This window comes from Macrobrachium rosenbergii, chromosome 49, assembly GCF_040412425.1.
Source record: "Macrobrachium rosenbergii isolate ZJJX-2024 chromosome 49, ASM4041242v1, whole genome shotgun sequence".
Taxonomy (NCBI): Eukaryota; Metazoa; Arthropoda; class Malacostraca; order Decapoda; family Palaemonidae; genus Macrobrachium; species Macrobrachium rosenbergii.
In genome coordinates this window covers 42,270,315-42,287,207 of record NC_089789.1, presented here as the reverse complement: position 1 = coordinate 42,287,207, position 16,893 = coordinate 42,270,315, and the positions used below count along the sequence as shown (strand labels likewise).

The 16,893-nt window shown below is 36.0% G+C and overlaps 1 protein-coding gene across 1 annotated transcript in view; it reads right to left on the bottom strand.

Annotated features, from left to right (window-relative positions):
• The window catches only part of LOC136832372 (uncharacterized), a 104,027-nt gene extending 95,317 nt beyond the window's left edge, over positions 1-8,710 (bottom strand). Inside the window, exon 1 of the mRNA XM_067093282.1 lies at positions 8,568-8,710. Within this exon, the coding sequence (XP_066949383.1) occupies positions 8,568-8,710 (143 nt within the window). The remainder of the gene's footprint in view (positions 1-8,567) is intronic.
• Positions 8,711-16,893: the final 8,183 nt, after the last annotated feature.

Genomic DNA, 16,893 nt, shown 5'->3' with positions numbered 1-16,893 from the left:
ATTTGGCTTTAATTCAGTTTGATTTTCGTTGTATAAAAATATACTGGAATATATATATATATATATATATATATATATATATATATATATATATATATATATATATATATACATATATATATATACATATATATATAAATACATATATATACATATATATGTGTATATATATATATATCTATATATATATATATATATATAATATATATATATATATATATATATATATACTACACATCTTTATATATAAATATGTATATATATATATATATATGGCAGATAAAAAGTAATATATAGTCACGATTCTATATAGGTTAAACAGAACGAATGGTTTTATAAATACAACTCATGGTCTATATATGATATATAAATTATCTATACCTTACCATTGCATTTGTACTAAATACTATTTCATCTTCATTGGAAAAATGAATATAGTCAGAATATAAAGTAGTTCTCTATGAACAAAACGCAACCATTTAGAAATATTTAAGGTCGTTGAGAGATACAAATAACCAAACAATTCATTATCGTTCGTCTGGCAGCGAAGAAATGCCATATCACGATCCCACCATTTTTTGTAATTGGCAACTACAAAATCTCTTTAACTGTATCGATAAATAAACAACAGCATAAAAATAACATTCCCAGGCAAACCATAATCAACAACAAAAACACATGACAAAAAAATTAAAGTCTGTACAAACACGGAAATAACCCTTACTTCGTGATGCAATCCTGTGTAATGATGTGACGTCATACTGTGACGTACCTCTGACGTCATACTCTGACGTATTTCTGACGTCATTCAGGTGTTGCACTAGTGATTGATCCCCAGGTATGCCGTGAGAATTATAGATAAATGGAATAATCAATGCTAGCTACTTCGTCTTTGAATTGAACGCTTACCACAGACATTAGGAGTCTGGTATTAGTAGCAATGGGTCCCAATGAGCCCTGAGCAGTCAACAGAGTTACTTTTGTTTGAAGAAAAATAAATATATCTTTACAGACCTAATATTTCGTCTTTTTATTATTGCCCCATTACGTGATTATTCAGCATTATTATTAATTTGAAATTTGAATGTCTCTCTGCCTCAGTACTCTCTCTCTCTCTCTCTCTCTCTCTCTCTTCTCGTTCTAATCCCTTACTCTAAATTCTCTACTACTAAGAATTGATTTATTTGTTTATTATTATTAAAATTACTACTAATAATATTATTATTATTATAATTTTATTATGCTTCTGCATGTCTATAGTTTTCCTAAATTTACTCTGACCCAGAGGGTCAATTATTATTATTATTATTATTATTATTATTATTATTATTATTATTATTATTATTTATTAACTAGCAGCGTTTCCCCGGCGAACTCGCGCACCTAGGACGACGAAATGCGTACCGCGTTCGCACTGCAACAGGCGAAAGCGCTCGAGCGCGCCATTAATCGCATACGCCTTTAAAGAACCGTAACAGACCACAGTCTTCCGTGCGTGATTTGGCGCGCTAAGATTAGACAAGATTGCGTGAGACGGTTTAACCCCTTAAACGAAAATATAATGCAATTATATGATTTCGTACGACCGTTATACACTTTTCAAGCAGCGTTCTTTACAGACACATCCCCCGCGGGAGGGTAGCGCCGTCAGTGTACCTCACGCGGCGCACTGTAGGCATTACTTAAGGTTCTTTCGGGCGTCCCTTCGGCTCCTAGCTGCAACCCCTTTCGTTCCTTTTTAGTGTACCTCCGTTCTTATTCTCTCTGCCACTTCTAACAATTGTTTCATTATGTTCACCGCTGAATGACCTCATGCGTCGCAGCGCTTGGCCTTTGCCCTCAATTTCATGGTCCAGTTCCACAACAGACAACCGGACGAATTCCTTGACGCAGGCAATAACGGCAAGCGCATAAATCCATTGCACCAGAACAAACGGGAAAAGACCAATTAAATGCATGAAGGCTCTGCACGAGATTCATGACAAAAAGTTGCGGAACAAACAAAAGGTGAACAAAGAACGCTCTTGTTAGTGACTGGCTAGTGACTGGCTAACCACGCGAACTGTCGTCAGAGAGGGATACTGATATTAACCTGGGGGTTATTCTTGGGCATGAAAACTGCCAAGATCTACTGGGTAGAAAATGATTTCAGGGCACTGTCACGGGAATAAGATTTCAAGATTAAAATTCTTCCGAATTCAAAGGAGAAGGTAAATGGCATGGAATATAAAATTTAGGAAAAGACCAAACACTGGGACCTACGAGGTCATTCAGCGCTGAAATGGAAATTGAGAGTAAAAAGGTTTGAAAGGTGTACCAGGGGGAAACCCTTGCAGTCGCACTATGAAACTACTATACTACTGATAGGAGCGGGTGGAAAAAAAGATGGAAGAAAGAGAATATGAACGGAGGTAGAGTAAAATGGATAAAACGGGTTGCATCTAAAGGCAGAAGGGAAAAAGTAAAGACTCTTTAATTAAATTTTAAAAGCTGATTCTTTAACGGAGCTCAATATAAACACATTCATTTCCCGTCCTCGTCGTGTACAGCATACTTCGCAATCCGACATCTGCTACGTGGAAGATAATAATTCGACGGTCAACCGGTCTGACAAATTTCCCATACCATTCCCTTCCGGAATGTGGAAATCTTTCTCTACCTTCTTCCGTGTTTCCGAGCTATTCAACCTGCCTAATTCCAAAAGACAGGACTTTTTTAAATGAGGGGTGAAAACCATTCATAAGAATTAGCTTTTCAAGACTGGAGATGTATTAGCCAGGCTCAATCCCGTTTTGGTCTATCACGCAAAATATATTGCACTGAAATGAGAGAGAGAGAGAGAGAGAGAGAGAGAGAGAGAGAGAAGCTCCCGACGCATCACCATAATAAAAAAAAAAACGATTTAACGACGAGCAGAAAAAATTTAACCGCGAGCAAAAAAGACAAGTAAAATATGCACCGAAGTCTCTCCTGCACAGTCGAGTTTTCTGTACAGCATATAATGCTGTGTGAGCCGCGGCCCATGAAACTTTCAGCCACGGCCCGGTGGATGCCTGTCCTATAGCATTGCCAGACTAACGATCATGGCTAACTTTAACCTTGAATAAAATCAAAACTACTCAGCCCTCTGGCCTCAGTAGTTTTTCAGACCTGAGAGCGGACAGAAAAAGTGGGAAGGGAGAGACAGTCATAGCCATCTCAATAGTTTTCTTTTACAGGAAACTAAAAATGATTTTACTACGATTAAAAAAAACGATTTAACCACGAATAAAGAAAACTAACAATGATTTTACCACGAGCGCCAAAAACGAAACCACGAAAAAAAAAACATATTTAACCTAGAGCAAAAAAAAATATTTTTTTTACCACCGACGCTACCTTGCAATTAAGCGCACTTACACACACCAAGTCTTAAGCAAAAAAGGGGGCAATCCCTTTACTAGTTAAACGTTTAAGCGGCAAAAACATTTAAAAGCCCAGTTCAACACGAAGGTTCCGCCACGATGCGTGTAACGACAAGAAGAAATGTGTGGATTACCTGCTTCTTCTGTTTAACTCAGGTCATGCGATTAGCGCACCGAGTTCGATGCGGTTCTCTTGCATACATACGAGCGTTTCGTTTCTTGCTGCATTTGTTGTTGTCGGTTCCAGTGATATTTGAGTCTATTTTTAATAATAATAATAATAATAATAATAATAATAATAAAATAATAATAATAATATAATAAGAGGTTGCCTTTGTCCACATGGCAAATTAAGAAAATAACTATTTTCTATTTTCAAAACTTTAAGGAATGGAACTCCGTAAAGATAATGTATTACATAAATATTACATAAATACACACACACACACACATATATATATATATATATATATATATATATATATATATATATATATATAGACGTGTATACACATTATATATATATGTGAGTGTGTGTATGTATGTGTGTGTGTAAATGTATGTATGCATTCATGCAATGTTACCAAAAATCCAGACTTCTCCAAAGGCTAACCATCCCAGCACGAAGAATTCCTCTGACGACAGACCCTGCTTTGAAAATCGAAAGCAAATACTGCATTAAACAGAAAACGCTCTCAAGAGCAACTGGCCAATAAGGGAAGCCTTCTTCCACTCATGGAACAACCGACCAATCAGGAGTCTTTATTCTTAACTCAGTGTGTTTGAGCTGAGAAATTGTGTTTTCGTCTTGACCTTTTAGATTTCTTTATTTATTTTTTTTTTTTTTGTCTATTTTCTCCCTCTTTGAATATCGTCTTTATTCTACTTGTGAATATTTGCTTTGTAAGGTTTTTTTTAGAACTATTTACTGGGAATGGGAACATTCCCATTAAGTAATCATGACATTATTGCGAGGCGATCTGAGAAACCAGTTTTCGAATGGCGATAAATGGCATCTTTTCGTCTCTCTGATGATGTAACCTATCATGGGAATTTTGGTTTTGCATCAATCAACAAGTGTTCTGCCCTTCAATGTACACATACACACACAAAAACATTCACACAAACATACATACACATCCATATGTATATATATACATAAATACATATACATATACACATATTTATACATTATATATATATATCTATACATTATATATATATATATATATATATATATATATATATATATATATATATATATATATATACATATTTATATATATTAGAGTTACCCCTCCTTTTGGGAGCTCGGGATGGCAGAAAACCCCTCGATGACAAGAAAGTTGAACTTATGTCTAACAGCCTTATTTGTAAAATAAATAAATAAATAAATAAAATAAAGTAAATAGATAGCAGAGGCTTACAACACATCTTAGTGGTCATGTAGGTAGCAGTGGTTTGGGAGAAAACTTCAAGAGTATCAATAATAATAATAATAATAATAATAATAATAATAATAATAATAATAATAATAATAATAATAATAATAATAATAATAATAATAATAATAATAAAATAACCGACTGTAGATAAAGGTGTTCCTTCGCATTCCTTTTAAAAGTTAGAATCTAGACTTTCACTCTGAGCGGAGTTGATTCTTGTAATAAAATGAGAATCAATAAACGGCCGTTCCTATGAAGGAAGTCTGTGGACACTGAAGAGAGTTTTCGTCAGCTCTGAAAAGGGCTTAGGTTAAATTTGAAAAAGGGGCTTTTGTTAACCTGAAATGGGCTTTCGTTAAAAGCTGTTTTAACGATGAAGAGGATTTTCGTCAAAGCCGAAAAGGCCGTTTATCAGCTCTTGATTCTTTGCTGCCAAATGTCGGAACTCTCTCCGTGCTCGCGTGCTCTCCGGCTCTTATGTAATCGTCCCTCGTTTTAAAGGCAGAGCAACGATTTCAAATGTAAAAATATTAATTGCATTTCGTTCTGAAGTCGACAATTCCTGAGCATACGCAATTTCTAAAGAGTAATCCTTCTTAGCCATTTTACAATAAATTGCTGTTAGAAACATCACTTTGTATCCATCTTATGTCAACAGAGGTACATGTTGGCATGTCTGATGGAATGGAACATAGAGTTTAGGCCAAAGACCAAGCGCTGGGACCTACGAGGTCATTCAGCGCTGGAAAGGAAATTGAGTGAGAGTAGAAAGGTTTGAAAGGTGTAACGAGAGGAAAACCTCAAAGCAGTCGCGCTTTGAAATAATTCTTAGGAGAGGTTGGATAGCAAGATGGAAGAGATATAATATGAATGGAGGTACAGTAAAAGTAACGAAAGGGGTCGCAGCTAAGAACCGTTAGTAATGCCTACAGTACACCCCGTGAGGTACACTGACGGTACTGCCTCATGGTAAGCTGAGAATCCTTGACGTAGATGTTTTAGTCTACGCGGAATTCGACCTAATAAAAGAAAGGATTTTATCGGGTCAATGGATCAAACGATTCCTTTGAAAGACTTCCGAATTCTCATGTGATGACCAGTCGAGGCCCGTCAGGTCAGAGGTGGGAAGTGGTGGGGAAGGAGCTTATGCCCACAGCTGACAACGAGATTGCAGTCGATAGGTTGAGCCGAAATTCTCTGTCAGCCTCTTTTTGAAAATTGAGAGGAAAGCAGAGGAGCCGAGAGACCTTTTTTGGGAGGTTGTGAAGTGTTAAAAGGAAAAGGTGAATACCAGGAATAATGGAATTTACTCTCTCTCTCTCTCTCTCTCTCTCTCTCTCTCTCTCTCTCTCTCTCTCTCTCTCTCTCTCTCTCTCGCCTTTGCCTTTTCCTTTGATCTGCCGAATGCACTATATATGAAAAATATTTAATCTCATTCCTCCTCCTCTTCCTCCTCCTCCTCCTCCTCCTCCCTCTCACACTCAATAACTTATCCCTCCCGTTATCGGTATACGTCCGTCTCTCCTGTCAGTATTCCAGCGTTCTCTCCCGTTAGCTATTTCCAAGTCCCGTCCATCCATCACTTCGTCTCTCTCTCTCTCTCTCTCTCTCTCTCTCTCTCTCTCTCTCTCTCTCTCTCTCTCTGTGACAGCCCAGAAATGAAGGCGAGACGATGATGATGATGGGACGACGCTCGACAGCCGACAGACAAGGGTGTTCGACATCAGTCGAGTATTGTCGACTAGAAACAAGCATTCTTTTCTTTTCGTGTGGTTTTACGCCTTCACCAACGAACGATGCGTGGCAGCTACGAATTGAAGGAGTAGACGGACTCGGAATAGACAGAGACGTCTCTCGGGAATGATCGGGAATATGATGTAGTTTTATATCTCTTTTACCGGAGAATGGATTTCCTTCGCCGTATATTCACAGACGGTCAGGAAATACAAACTATAGTAATTATATTCACAGACGGTTAGGAAATACAAACTATAGTAATTATATTCACAGACGGTTAGGAAACACAAACTATAGTAATTATATTCACAGACGGTCAGGAAACACGAACTATAGTAATACGACATTTAAGAAAAAAATAACAATAATACCTTTCAGTGTGGGTCGCCGTCACTGCTATATATATTCATAGCTACTTGACTGCTAGATTATTATTCATGTGGCGTCACATGGCTACTTCAATATAAAGGAAAGCACTACATTCTTAATTTCTTCAATAAATATATAGTATTACTCTTCCGGTTCTCAATAATTTTCGGATGTTTTTATCCACAGTCGACTAACTACCAGGTAAAAAAATAATTGCAATGGTATATAACGTAACGTGCTTATATGTTTCTCCCGGAATATCATAACCACTGTACCACCGATTGGTAGTTATTTTTTATACTATATGGATAGAAGGTTTATTGCACAAGATGCCTGATAACTGAATAAGAAAATAAATTATTAATATGCATAAAATCATTACAAAAAAGCGAGTGTCACATATTTAGATTTTTGCAAAATTACCAAACCGTTGGCAATAAATGAGGCCACAGGAAATTATGTTTCATATTTAATGACGTCAATTGATATCCGGACTGAAGGTAAAAAGAAAACTTTTATTTAATCATTCATTTTTTAAACTGATTTGAAAAAAAAAAAAAGTTCCTCGCACCTCAGTCTGGATTTTGAAAATTCACTTGATTGTGAACCGCTCTAAAAAATTTTTTTAAATTAAAAATAAATCAACACTACAATAAAAAATATATTCCCTCATGATATTTACAACTACATCTCCAGCATAATAATAATAATAATAATAATAATAATAATAATAATAATAATAACAATAATAATAATAATAATAATAATAGCTCTAACATAATGAAAATAATAATAATAATAATAATAATAATAATTGTAACATAATGAAAATAATAATAATAATAATAACAATAATAATAAAAATAATCATTATTATCGTGCTTACCCCATATAAAAATGGGAAAAAAGCACGTTAAACGAAGAAGAAGAAGAAGAATTATCAGTTTCACACACACCTGAAATTCTATACGAGAGAAAAATTAAAATGAAACGAAAAACAAAAGCCCCATTTTATAAGCGCAAAGCATCAGTGACTGCCACCGCGAATGGCTGGAAAAGAAACAGGTTTCACTCGAACGCAATGAAACAGTGAAACAGCAACGCGTTTCACTTGTCACTTTCACTTCACTCTCTTAGACGCTGAACATATAGCCCGGGCTGTCGGCTGTTAAATACATTATTGTTCTGTCTTCATTTCTGAGCTGTTACAGAGAGAGAGAGAGAGAGAGAGAGAGAGAGAGAGAGAGAGAGAGAGAGAGAGAGAGAGAGAGAAGAGAAAGGGAGAGGAAGAGAGCTATTAATAATTATCCTAAAACGAGAAGGAATCTGTAAACAGAGAGAGAGAGAGAGAGAGAGAGAGAGAGAGAGAGAATAAATGAATGAAAAAAAGAGGAAGAGAGCAATTAATAATTGCATATTCCTACGACGATAAGGAATGTATTCACATTTTTTATACAAGTGGAAAAACAGATATTCTCTTCACTAGAAAACATCTGAAAAATGAGGACATGAGAGAGAGAGAGAGAGAGAGAGAGAGAGAGAGAGAGAGAGAGAGAGAGAGACTTTTTCTTTAAGAGGATGAATTCTTTTTTTTTTTGGTGAATGCCTTTACTCATCTTCTTCTTCTTCTTCTTCTTCTTCTTCTTCTTCTTCTTCTTCTTCTTCTTCTTCTTCTTCTTCTTCTTCTTCTTCACACAAGAATCTTTTATCCCACCCGCGAGCTTTCACAAATTCAAATCGCTCCAGCGCCTCCATTTTCCCTCTCAACTTGAGAAAGAGACTGGATTACACAGCTCTGCCAGTCGGCAGCAATAACGCTTCTCCTCTGTGATGAAAGCCCATTTAAGACCTGGGAAGGCTCCTCTCCGAGGCAGCGAAAGCCCCTTTCAGAAATGGCGAAAGCCTCTTTCAGGACTGACTGGAGTCCCTTTCAAAGTTGACGAAAATCATCGGCAGTGTTGACAAAAAGCTCCTTTCAGAATTGACGAAAGCCCATTTCTAAAAGTTAACGAAAAGCCCGTTTCATTACTGACGAAAACTCCTCTCGGAGTGGGCGGAAGCCCATTTCAAAGTCAACAAAAGACGTTTTCGGAGTTCATGAAAATTCCTTTCAAAGTTGATGAAATCCCGTTGCTAAGTTAAAGAAAAGCCCCTTTCTGAGTTGACGAAAGCCCCTTTCACAACTGACGAAAACCCATTTCACAGCTGACGAAAGCCCCTTTCAAAATTGACGAAAATTCCTTTCACAGCTGACGCAAACTCCTTTCAAAGTTGACGAAAATTCCTTGCGGAGTTGACGAAAGCCCATTTTAAAGTTGACGAAAGCCCCTATTGCAAAGTTAACAAAAAGCCCCTTTCCGAGTTGACGAAAGCCCCTTTCACAGCTGAAGAAAACCCCTTTCACAGCTGACGAAAACCCCTTTCATAGCAGAAGAAACCCTCTTGCAAAGTTAACGAAAATCCCCCTTTCCGAGTTCATGAAAACAAAACTCCCAGAACTGACGGGAAGCCCCTTTCAGAATCGACGAAAACTCCTTTCCGGGTTAACGAGAAGCCCCCTTCAGAATTGACGAAAGCCATTTCGCGGATGGACGGGAATTCGGAAATCTTACACCGGAATTACCTCGGTCCACTGGACCCCCCATTTTCTTACCAACTCAAATTACTTATAGGTAAAAGCATCTCTGCATCAGGCTTCTCGTTTTACCCAAGAATAACCATTCCTTCGACCCGTAAGCGACTCGCGTGACACTGGATACGAAATGGATGTAAATAACGGTAAATAACGATTACTCTGGCGTAATATCTTGACTACAGCGGATATTAAGAGTGTTTCCTTGTGGACTGTGGTCCTTGGCTGATAAAGGGAATGGGAATGCGTTTGCAACTGTATTTATGATAGTTTTATATATATATATATATATATATATATATATATATATATATATATATTATAATCACTTTAGCAAGGGTGTGATATGTCTGTGTGTATGTATATATATTATATATATATATATATATATATATATATATATATATATATATATATATATATATATATATATATATATATATATATATATATATATATATATATATATATAAATATATATATATATATATATATATACATATATATATATATATATATATATATATACATATATAGAGAGAGAGAGAGGAGAGAGAGAGAGAGAGAGAGAGAGAGAGTATCAGCACTCTTTTCTGTGGAATGTAATCCACAACGTTTCTTGGCGTTCTAGGTTCATTCCTTCTGATTACTCAAAATTTATTATCAATAACAATAACGAAAGCAGCTAGAGAGATCACTTACGCACGCACACACACACACACATACACTCCCTTCTTGAACGCAACCAAGGAAGTCACATGAACACAACCAAGAAGTCTCACCACACTCTCGCCCCAACTGACCGCAACTCTTGAACTTCTTTTATGATCCAATAAAACCGAATGTCTGGCGTCGCGCACGAACTCAGTGACGTCACTGAGAGGTTAGCACCGCTGATAATCTGATAAACAGTTCTTCCCTTTTTACTTTATCACATTTATCAAGACTTTCCAAACACTTCGCCCCTTTTTGCTTTATCAGATTTATCATGACTTTCCCAACCGCGTAAAAATAAGTTAGTAAATTAATCTTGAACCGAGACAAATAAAAAAGCATATTGCAATTTCCAGTCGAACTGCAGGAATTGATAATATTCCCAAAAGGTTATGGAATTCAGGTCAATTTCCCCCGAAGAATAACTTCATATTCCTTTTTCCCTCTATATTTTTTCCCCATTTCCAAACATTTTATATTTTCCAGACGGATGTGTCTTGAAATGAAGAGAAAATCGAATGTCTGAGGGGACAGGTAAAGCGATAAAAATATCAGAAATGACACAGAGCGAGGCTAGATGGCACGGTCATGTCGTGAGAAGGGAGAGAGAGACGGGGAAATAAAAGAGGCCTGTCCAACCAACAGGGGGAATGAGATTGAAGGGAGTTCTAGTGCGTGGAAGAAGATTAGGGAGGTAAACCAAATATGATAGAGAGAGAGAGAGAGAGAGAGAGAGAGAGAGAGAGAGAGAGAGAGAGAGAGAGAGAGAGAGAGAGAGAGAGAGAGCAGAAAAGCTTGTCCGAGTGTAACGGGGAGGAGGCTGATGAGGAATAGTAACAACAGATAGGTGCGCGGAGAGAGAGAGAGAGAGAGAGAGAGAGAGAGAGAGAGAGAGAGAGAGAGAGAGAGAGAGAGAGAGAGAAGAGAGAGAGTTGGGTGGGAATAAAAGGGATCAAATTTTATGGGTCTAAATAACTGGAAAATGCTAATAAAAGAAATAGGCAAATTTTAAGTCGAATAAGAGCTGGAAATGATGAGGTTAGAAGATACTTTCAATTTAATAATGAACATCACACAAGAACGCCGACGACGAAACACCTAGAACAGTCAAACGCCTGTCCAGGAATTTTTACCGTTCAATCAACGAACGCAGGCAAATCTATTTTCATTCATTCTCACTGAGAGTTACATGAGAGCTAAGTTAAATCAGGCATCATTCACTGCTTTCTTTGCCAAGTTCCCCGGCCACTTGACAGCAACTTGAGATTCGCCACTTGAGTTATTTAAGGCGTTCCCTTTCATTGCCTCTTCTGTTCATTGCACTCGGGTCCTCTCTCTCTCTCTCTCTCTCTCTCTCTCTCTCTCTCTCTCTCTCTCTCTCTCTCCATTCTCAAATGACAACGTTTCTCTTCCCATCAAATGACTATGAACGTTATGTTTGCTTAATTAGATTGGTTTCCCCTGCAATGAATTTCCTTTTTTCATCATAGTTCCACAAAACATTATATTTACTGTTGTTGCAAACAAGTTCCATTAGTCATCAAAATGTAGAATATGCTACAAAACCTTATATGCGTTTGTTTTTGTACTGGTAGAGGCAACTTTTTGTTTTTCCTGTTTCCGACTAAAAACAATTTTATGCGATTTATGTAAAACACCCAGTGTCTTCTTTTTTTTTTTGTTTGGAGCAGATTAAGAAAAAAAAAAAAAATTGTCTTTCATTGTTATCTTCAAATAAAATGACTATTTCAAAAGCTGCTGTTTAAAAAAAGTATATCTGATATCGATACAAGCAGTATCCACTCTTTGAAATGACAAGAGCTCAAGAAATTCAAAGAAAAACAACGTTATTTTATTTTTGCTTTCTTTGCAAACAACCGCCTTTTGTAAAGCTTTTATTTTCAAGGGAAAAATTTTTCCATATTTGAAAGCACGGTCTATTTTTTTTTAACAGAAGCTCACTCGAGAATTCAAAATTGAATATACTTCTTGGAAAAAATATTACTTTAAAAAAAACTTTGCATAAAGTGACATCAATTTCATTTTTAAAATGTACCCCCAAAAATTCCACTTTTAGTGATTACTAACCGCTTGCTTGAGTAGTAATATTTCCACTGAGCTTGATTTACAAAGCTAAAGTTGAGATTTAAGCCTAAATTGGCCTTGCTATTAATGTTCATTAGAAAAATATTATTATTATTATTATTATTATTATTATTATTATTATTATTATTATGGAACAAGCCTACTGGGGACACTGTCCTGAAATTAAAGCTTCCAACGAATATGTTCCCTTAACTTGTACCTCAAGAGATAAAAGTCTTGAAATCAAGGTTTCCATGGTCTCTGTTGGGCTGGCCGAGTCCAGAGGTCCTTTTCAGGTCTCTCATCATCCCACTGGCCAGCGCTGGCATAGGGCCTGCTTAATCTGAACCAACCGAAAGATCTTGCGGTTCCCCGGAAGCAAATTCCTGAGATGTATTCTAGTATTGCACCAGCCCTGGTTTTTTTTTTTTTTTTTTGCCATGCCCCTAGGTTAGGTTAGGTTAGATTAGCTGAAGTGGAGTTATTTGGGTGTGGGAAACATAATGAGATAATTTTCAAGACAACTCTATGGTTAGTTTTTAAGATATGGCGTCCCGCTTTTTTTCAGGGAGAGGTCCTAGTACTCGGTTACATCTCGGGAAAATGCTTGCTGGAAGCGAGGATATGGTTATGGACATCCCCGAGCAAACGAGAGGAAACTTGAACGGTTCCAGGTAATTTCGTTTTCAATTTCGCTAAATTTAGTTCTTGGGAGTACAGAGAATTTCGCTAAATTTAGTTCTTGGTAGTACAGAGAATTGGATTATGAGAATAAATTACACTCGTGGTTCTGATAAGCCGAGAATAACAATTATTAAAAGATGATTTCATCCGGTCACAGAGATAGTAAGGCTATTAGCAATACACATACATGCATGCATACACAAACAGATGAGAAAGTGCGTGACATCGGTAAATACTTAACTAATCCACAGAAATTGCATTGCTATCTGAAGTACACACATACATACATACATACATACATATGTATGTATGTCATACATACATAATGAAGATAAAGCGCTTTGCAATTTTAAACCCTCACTTAATCCACATCAGTTTAATTGCTCTCTGAAACATACATACATACATACACACATACATACAGACATAGACGAGAAAGAGCTTGGATTGTTAAACACTCACCTAATTCACAGAAGTTTAATTGCTCTCTAAAACATACATACATACATACATACATACATACATACATACATACATTGCATACATACATACATACATACATACATAAATACATACACACACACATACATGCATATAAACATATATAATGAAGAGAAAGCGCTTGGCCATGTTAAACACTCTACTAATCCACAGAATTTTAATTGTTATTTGAAACAATGATGCATAAATGAAGACAAAATACATTCAGGGAAGTAATACCGTCAGACAGTCTCAGAAATCGCTCCTATTTTCACAAAATGAAATGAGAAACAATACAATAAGAGAACTCGGTGACATCTAATCCGTCGTCATCTTCCTGTTTCTTCCTACCCTTCTTCCTGCAAATTCTTCCTCTTCTCTTCCTGCCTGAGCAGGATTCGAGCATTAGGAACTGACTGTTCTACGTGCCTCTGCTCATATAGGAAAAACTAATATAAACAAGAGCTTATAGCATCGATTAAATCGCCTCTGTGTAGAACCACTTAGAAACAACAGAAGCTGAAATAAAAGAGAGAGAGAGAGAGAGAGAGAGAGAGAGAGAGAGAGAGAGAGAGAGAGAGAGAGAGAGAGAGAGAGAACCTCATACAAAATGAACTCGATGCCATCTCGAAGATCCTGAAACAACAGAAGCTGAATATTCGTTGATCTTGACACAGGAATAAAACAACGTTATCTATAGCAACAACTAATTCGCCTCTAGAACGACTTGAAACAACAACAAAAGCTTTATAAAAGAGAGAGAGAGAGAGAGAGAGAGAGAGAGAGAGAGAGAGAGAGAGAGAGAGAGAGAGAGATGAACAACTTAAAAAAAAAACGAGGGGAAAAAATCTGAAAAATTCCCGGGAACTACTTCTTGCAAGAAAAATTAGAGCGCCTGCCTCTCTTGTTTTATAGCAGATATTTTGTACTTATTTAGAAATATGACATCCCATAAAAACGTTCAGGTCAGCAGAGGCTTTTCAGCTTTACTTTCACTCAGGATTTTCAGCCTAAAGGCCTTGGAAGGAAGCTATTAACACTAGTCAGTTTTACTGCTACGCTGTTTGTTCGTTTTTCTGTTTTTTCTATTTTCTGGGAGAGGTTTTCTTTTAATTAAATGCAAGTGAAGTATTGCCCGAGCTAACACGGTCCAAGTCAAAACTAGAGCGCAGAAGATTTTGGCTTTAGCCGGTGACCGTAATTGTTGTGACGCCAATCTTTGGAGGTCGGTCCATATCTGTGGTCCTAATGCATTTCACTAACTAAAACATTCCTTAAACTTGAACTACCAATAAATTTCTGCGTTTCTAATATATATCATCTAATTAAAATATTCCTAATACTTGGAAATGGGGATTTATGGGGATTTATCACAAATCCACGATGATTTATGAGCTTTTCTATTTCAACAATATCAAACTATAAAAAGATCATGACAAAACTCTGTAGTAGGAAACCAGGTCAGCTATTTACTCCACAAAGCATTCGTGTTTCCCTTTAAACTGTTGTGGCCCTTTCATCTCTCAACCACGAAACAGGAAAGTGACTATGAGCCATTTACTCCACAAAGAATATACGTTTTCCCTTTTAACATGTCCATAAAAAACTAGGCAATGGGAAGCTGCATGCATATATATATATATATATATATATATATATATATATATATATATATATATATATATATATATATATATATATATATATATATATATATATATATATATATATATATATATATATATATATATATATATATATATATATTATATATATATATTTATATATATGAATAATGTATACACATATATAAATATATATGATATATATACACATATGTAGGGAATAAAAAGTTAGATACAGATACCTTATTATATAAATATATATATATATATATATATATATATATATATATATATATATATATATATCTTCCACCACTCATCTCTATCATTAAAAGACTTAAACCCGCTTCGTACTTAAACAACAAAAATAACTTCATGACACAAATCAAAGCTTACACCACCTAATCCAACAAAAGCAAATCTATTTTATCCTTTTTAAACCTCCAAAAATCTCCACCTTTTCATCCCCAGCCTCCTCCAACACTCCCACCACCACCACCCCCCCATCACCTCCCCCACCACCACCACCACCATATGAGCTATTTACTCCACAAAGCAAACGCATTTCCCCCCTCTTCCCCCGACCCTCCCAGCCTTTCAAACCTGACTTCTTGTCGATCCTAAACAAATTGTCAAAAAGAAGTACATTTCTTTCATCTCGCCTCTGTGTCCGAGCATCAAGGCGCGCGAGGAAAGCCTTTGAGCGCGCAGAATCCCATCTGTGATCGCCACATTCGGAGAATTTGCCGGATCCGGGCAATCCGCGTCATGCGTGAGGCTGCTTCTTCAAAGGACGAGGATTCACATTTCATCTGTTGACATTAATGGACGACATCTGTCACAATGTTTGTAATGACACGCATCAAAGGCGGGGTAAATCACTTAACGAAGCGTTTTCAAATTAAAATCGTAATTTCAGAGAGAAACGTTCAGTGACGATGATCGGCTTAACGCATGGATGGACATTATTATTATTATTATTATTATTATTATTATTATTATTATTATTATTATTATTATTATTATTATTATTATTATTCAGAATATAAACCCCCGTTCATATGAAACAATCCCAAAGGAGCCACTGGCTTAAAATTCAAGCTCCCAAAGAATACGGTGTTCATTTGAAAGAAAAAACAGGAAATATAGAAAGCAGTGATCAGTTATTAGAAGAGAATAAATACATTAACAAATTAATAAATAAAAAAGATAAAATGTAAATAAACTGTTGAAATACAAGAACTGCCCCAAAGTAGCAATGCACTTTTGAGGTTCCAATTAATAAGAAAAAAAAATTTTTTTTTCGGTTAACTAAATAACGAAAAATATTACTGCTAAGCAAAATTCAACGCTTTTGTGACTGTTAGTTAATACAAATAATTACCAGCACAATAAAAAATGGCGGTGTTTATTGCTGCAGTTGTTGCTGCTGATGTTTATGCAAATGAGATCGCGAGTGACCACAATAATATTATAAACGTGAAATCGTTTTTCATGTTTTGGTGCTCAAATTGACTGACGTGAAAAAAAAAATCGACATCATTTCTGTCATGAAGGAAAAGGGAAATAAAATAATGTCATTATTCTTTTAGAAGAAACTTCTTCTAAAAATGTGGTTTGAAGGTCAGGGGTCAACCGTGTCGCATTATTATTATTATTATTATTATTATTATTATTATTATTATTATTATTATTATTATTATTATTATTATTATTAT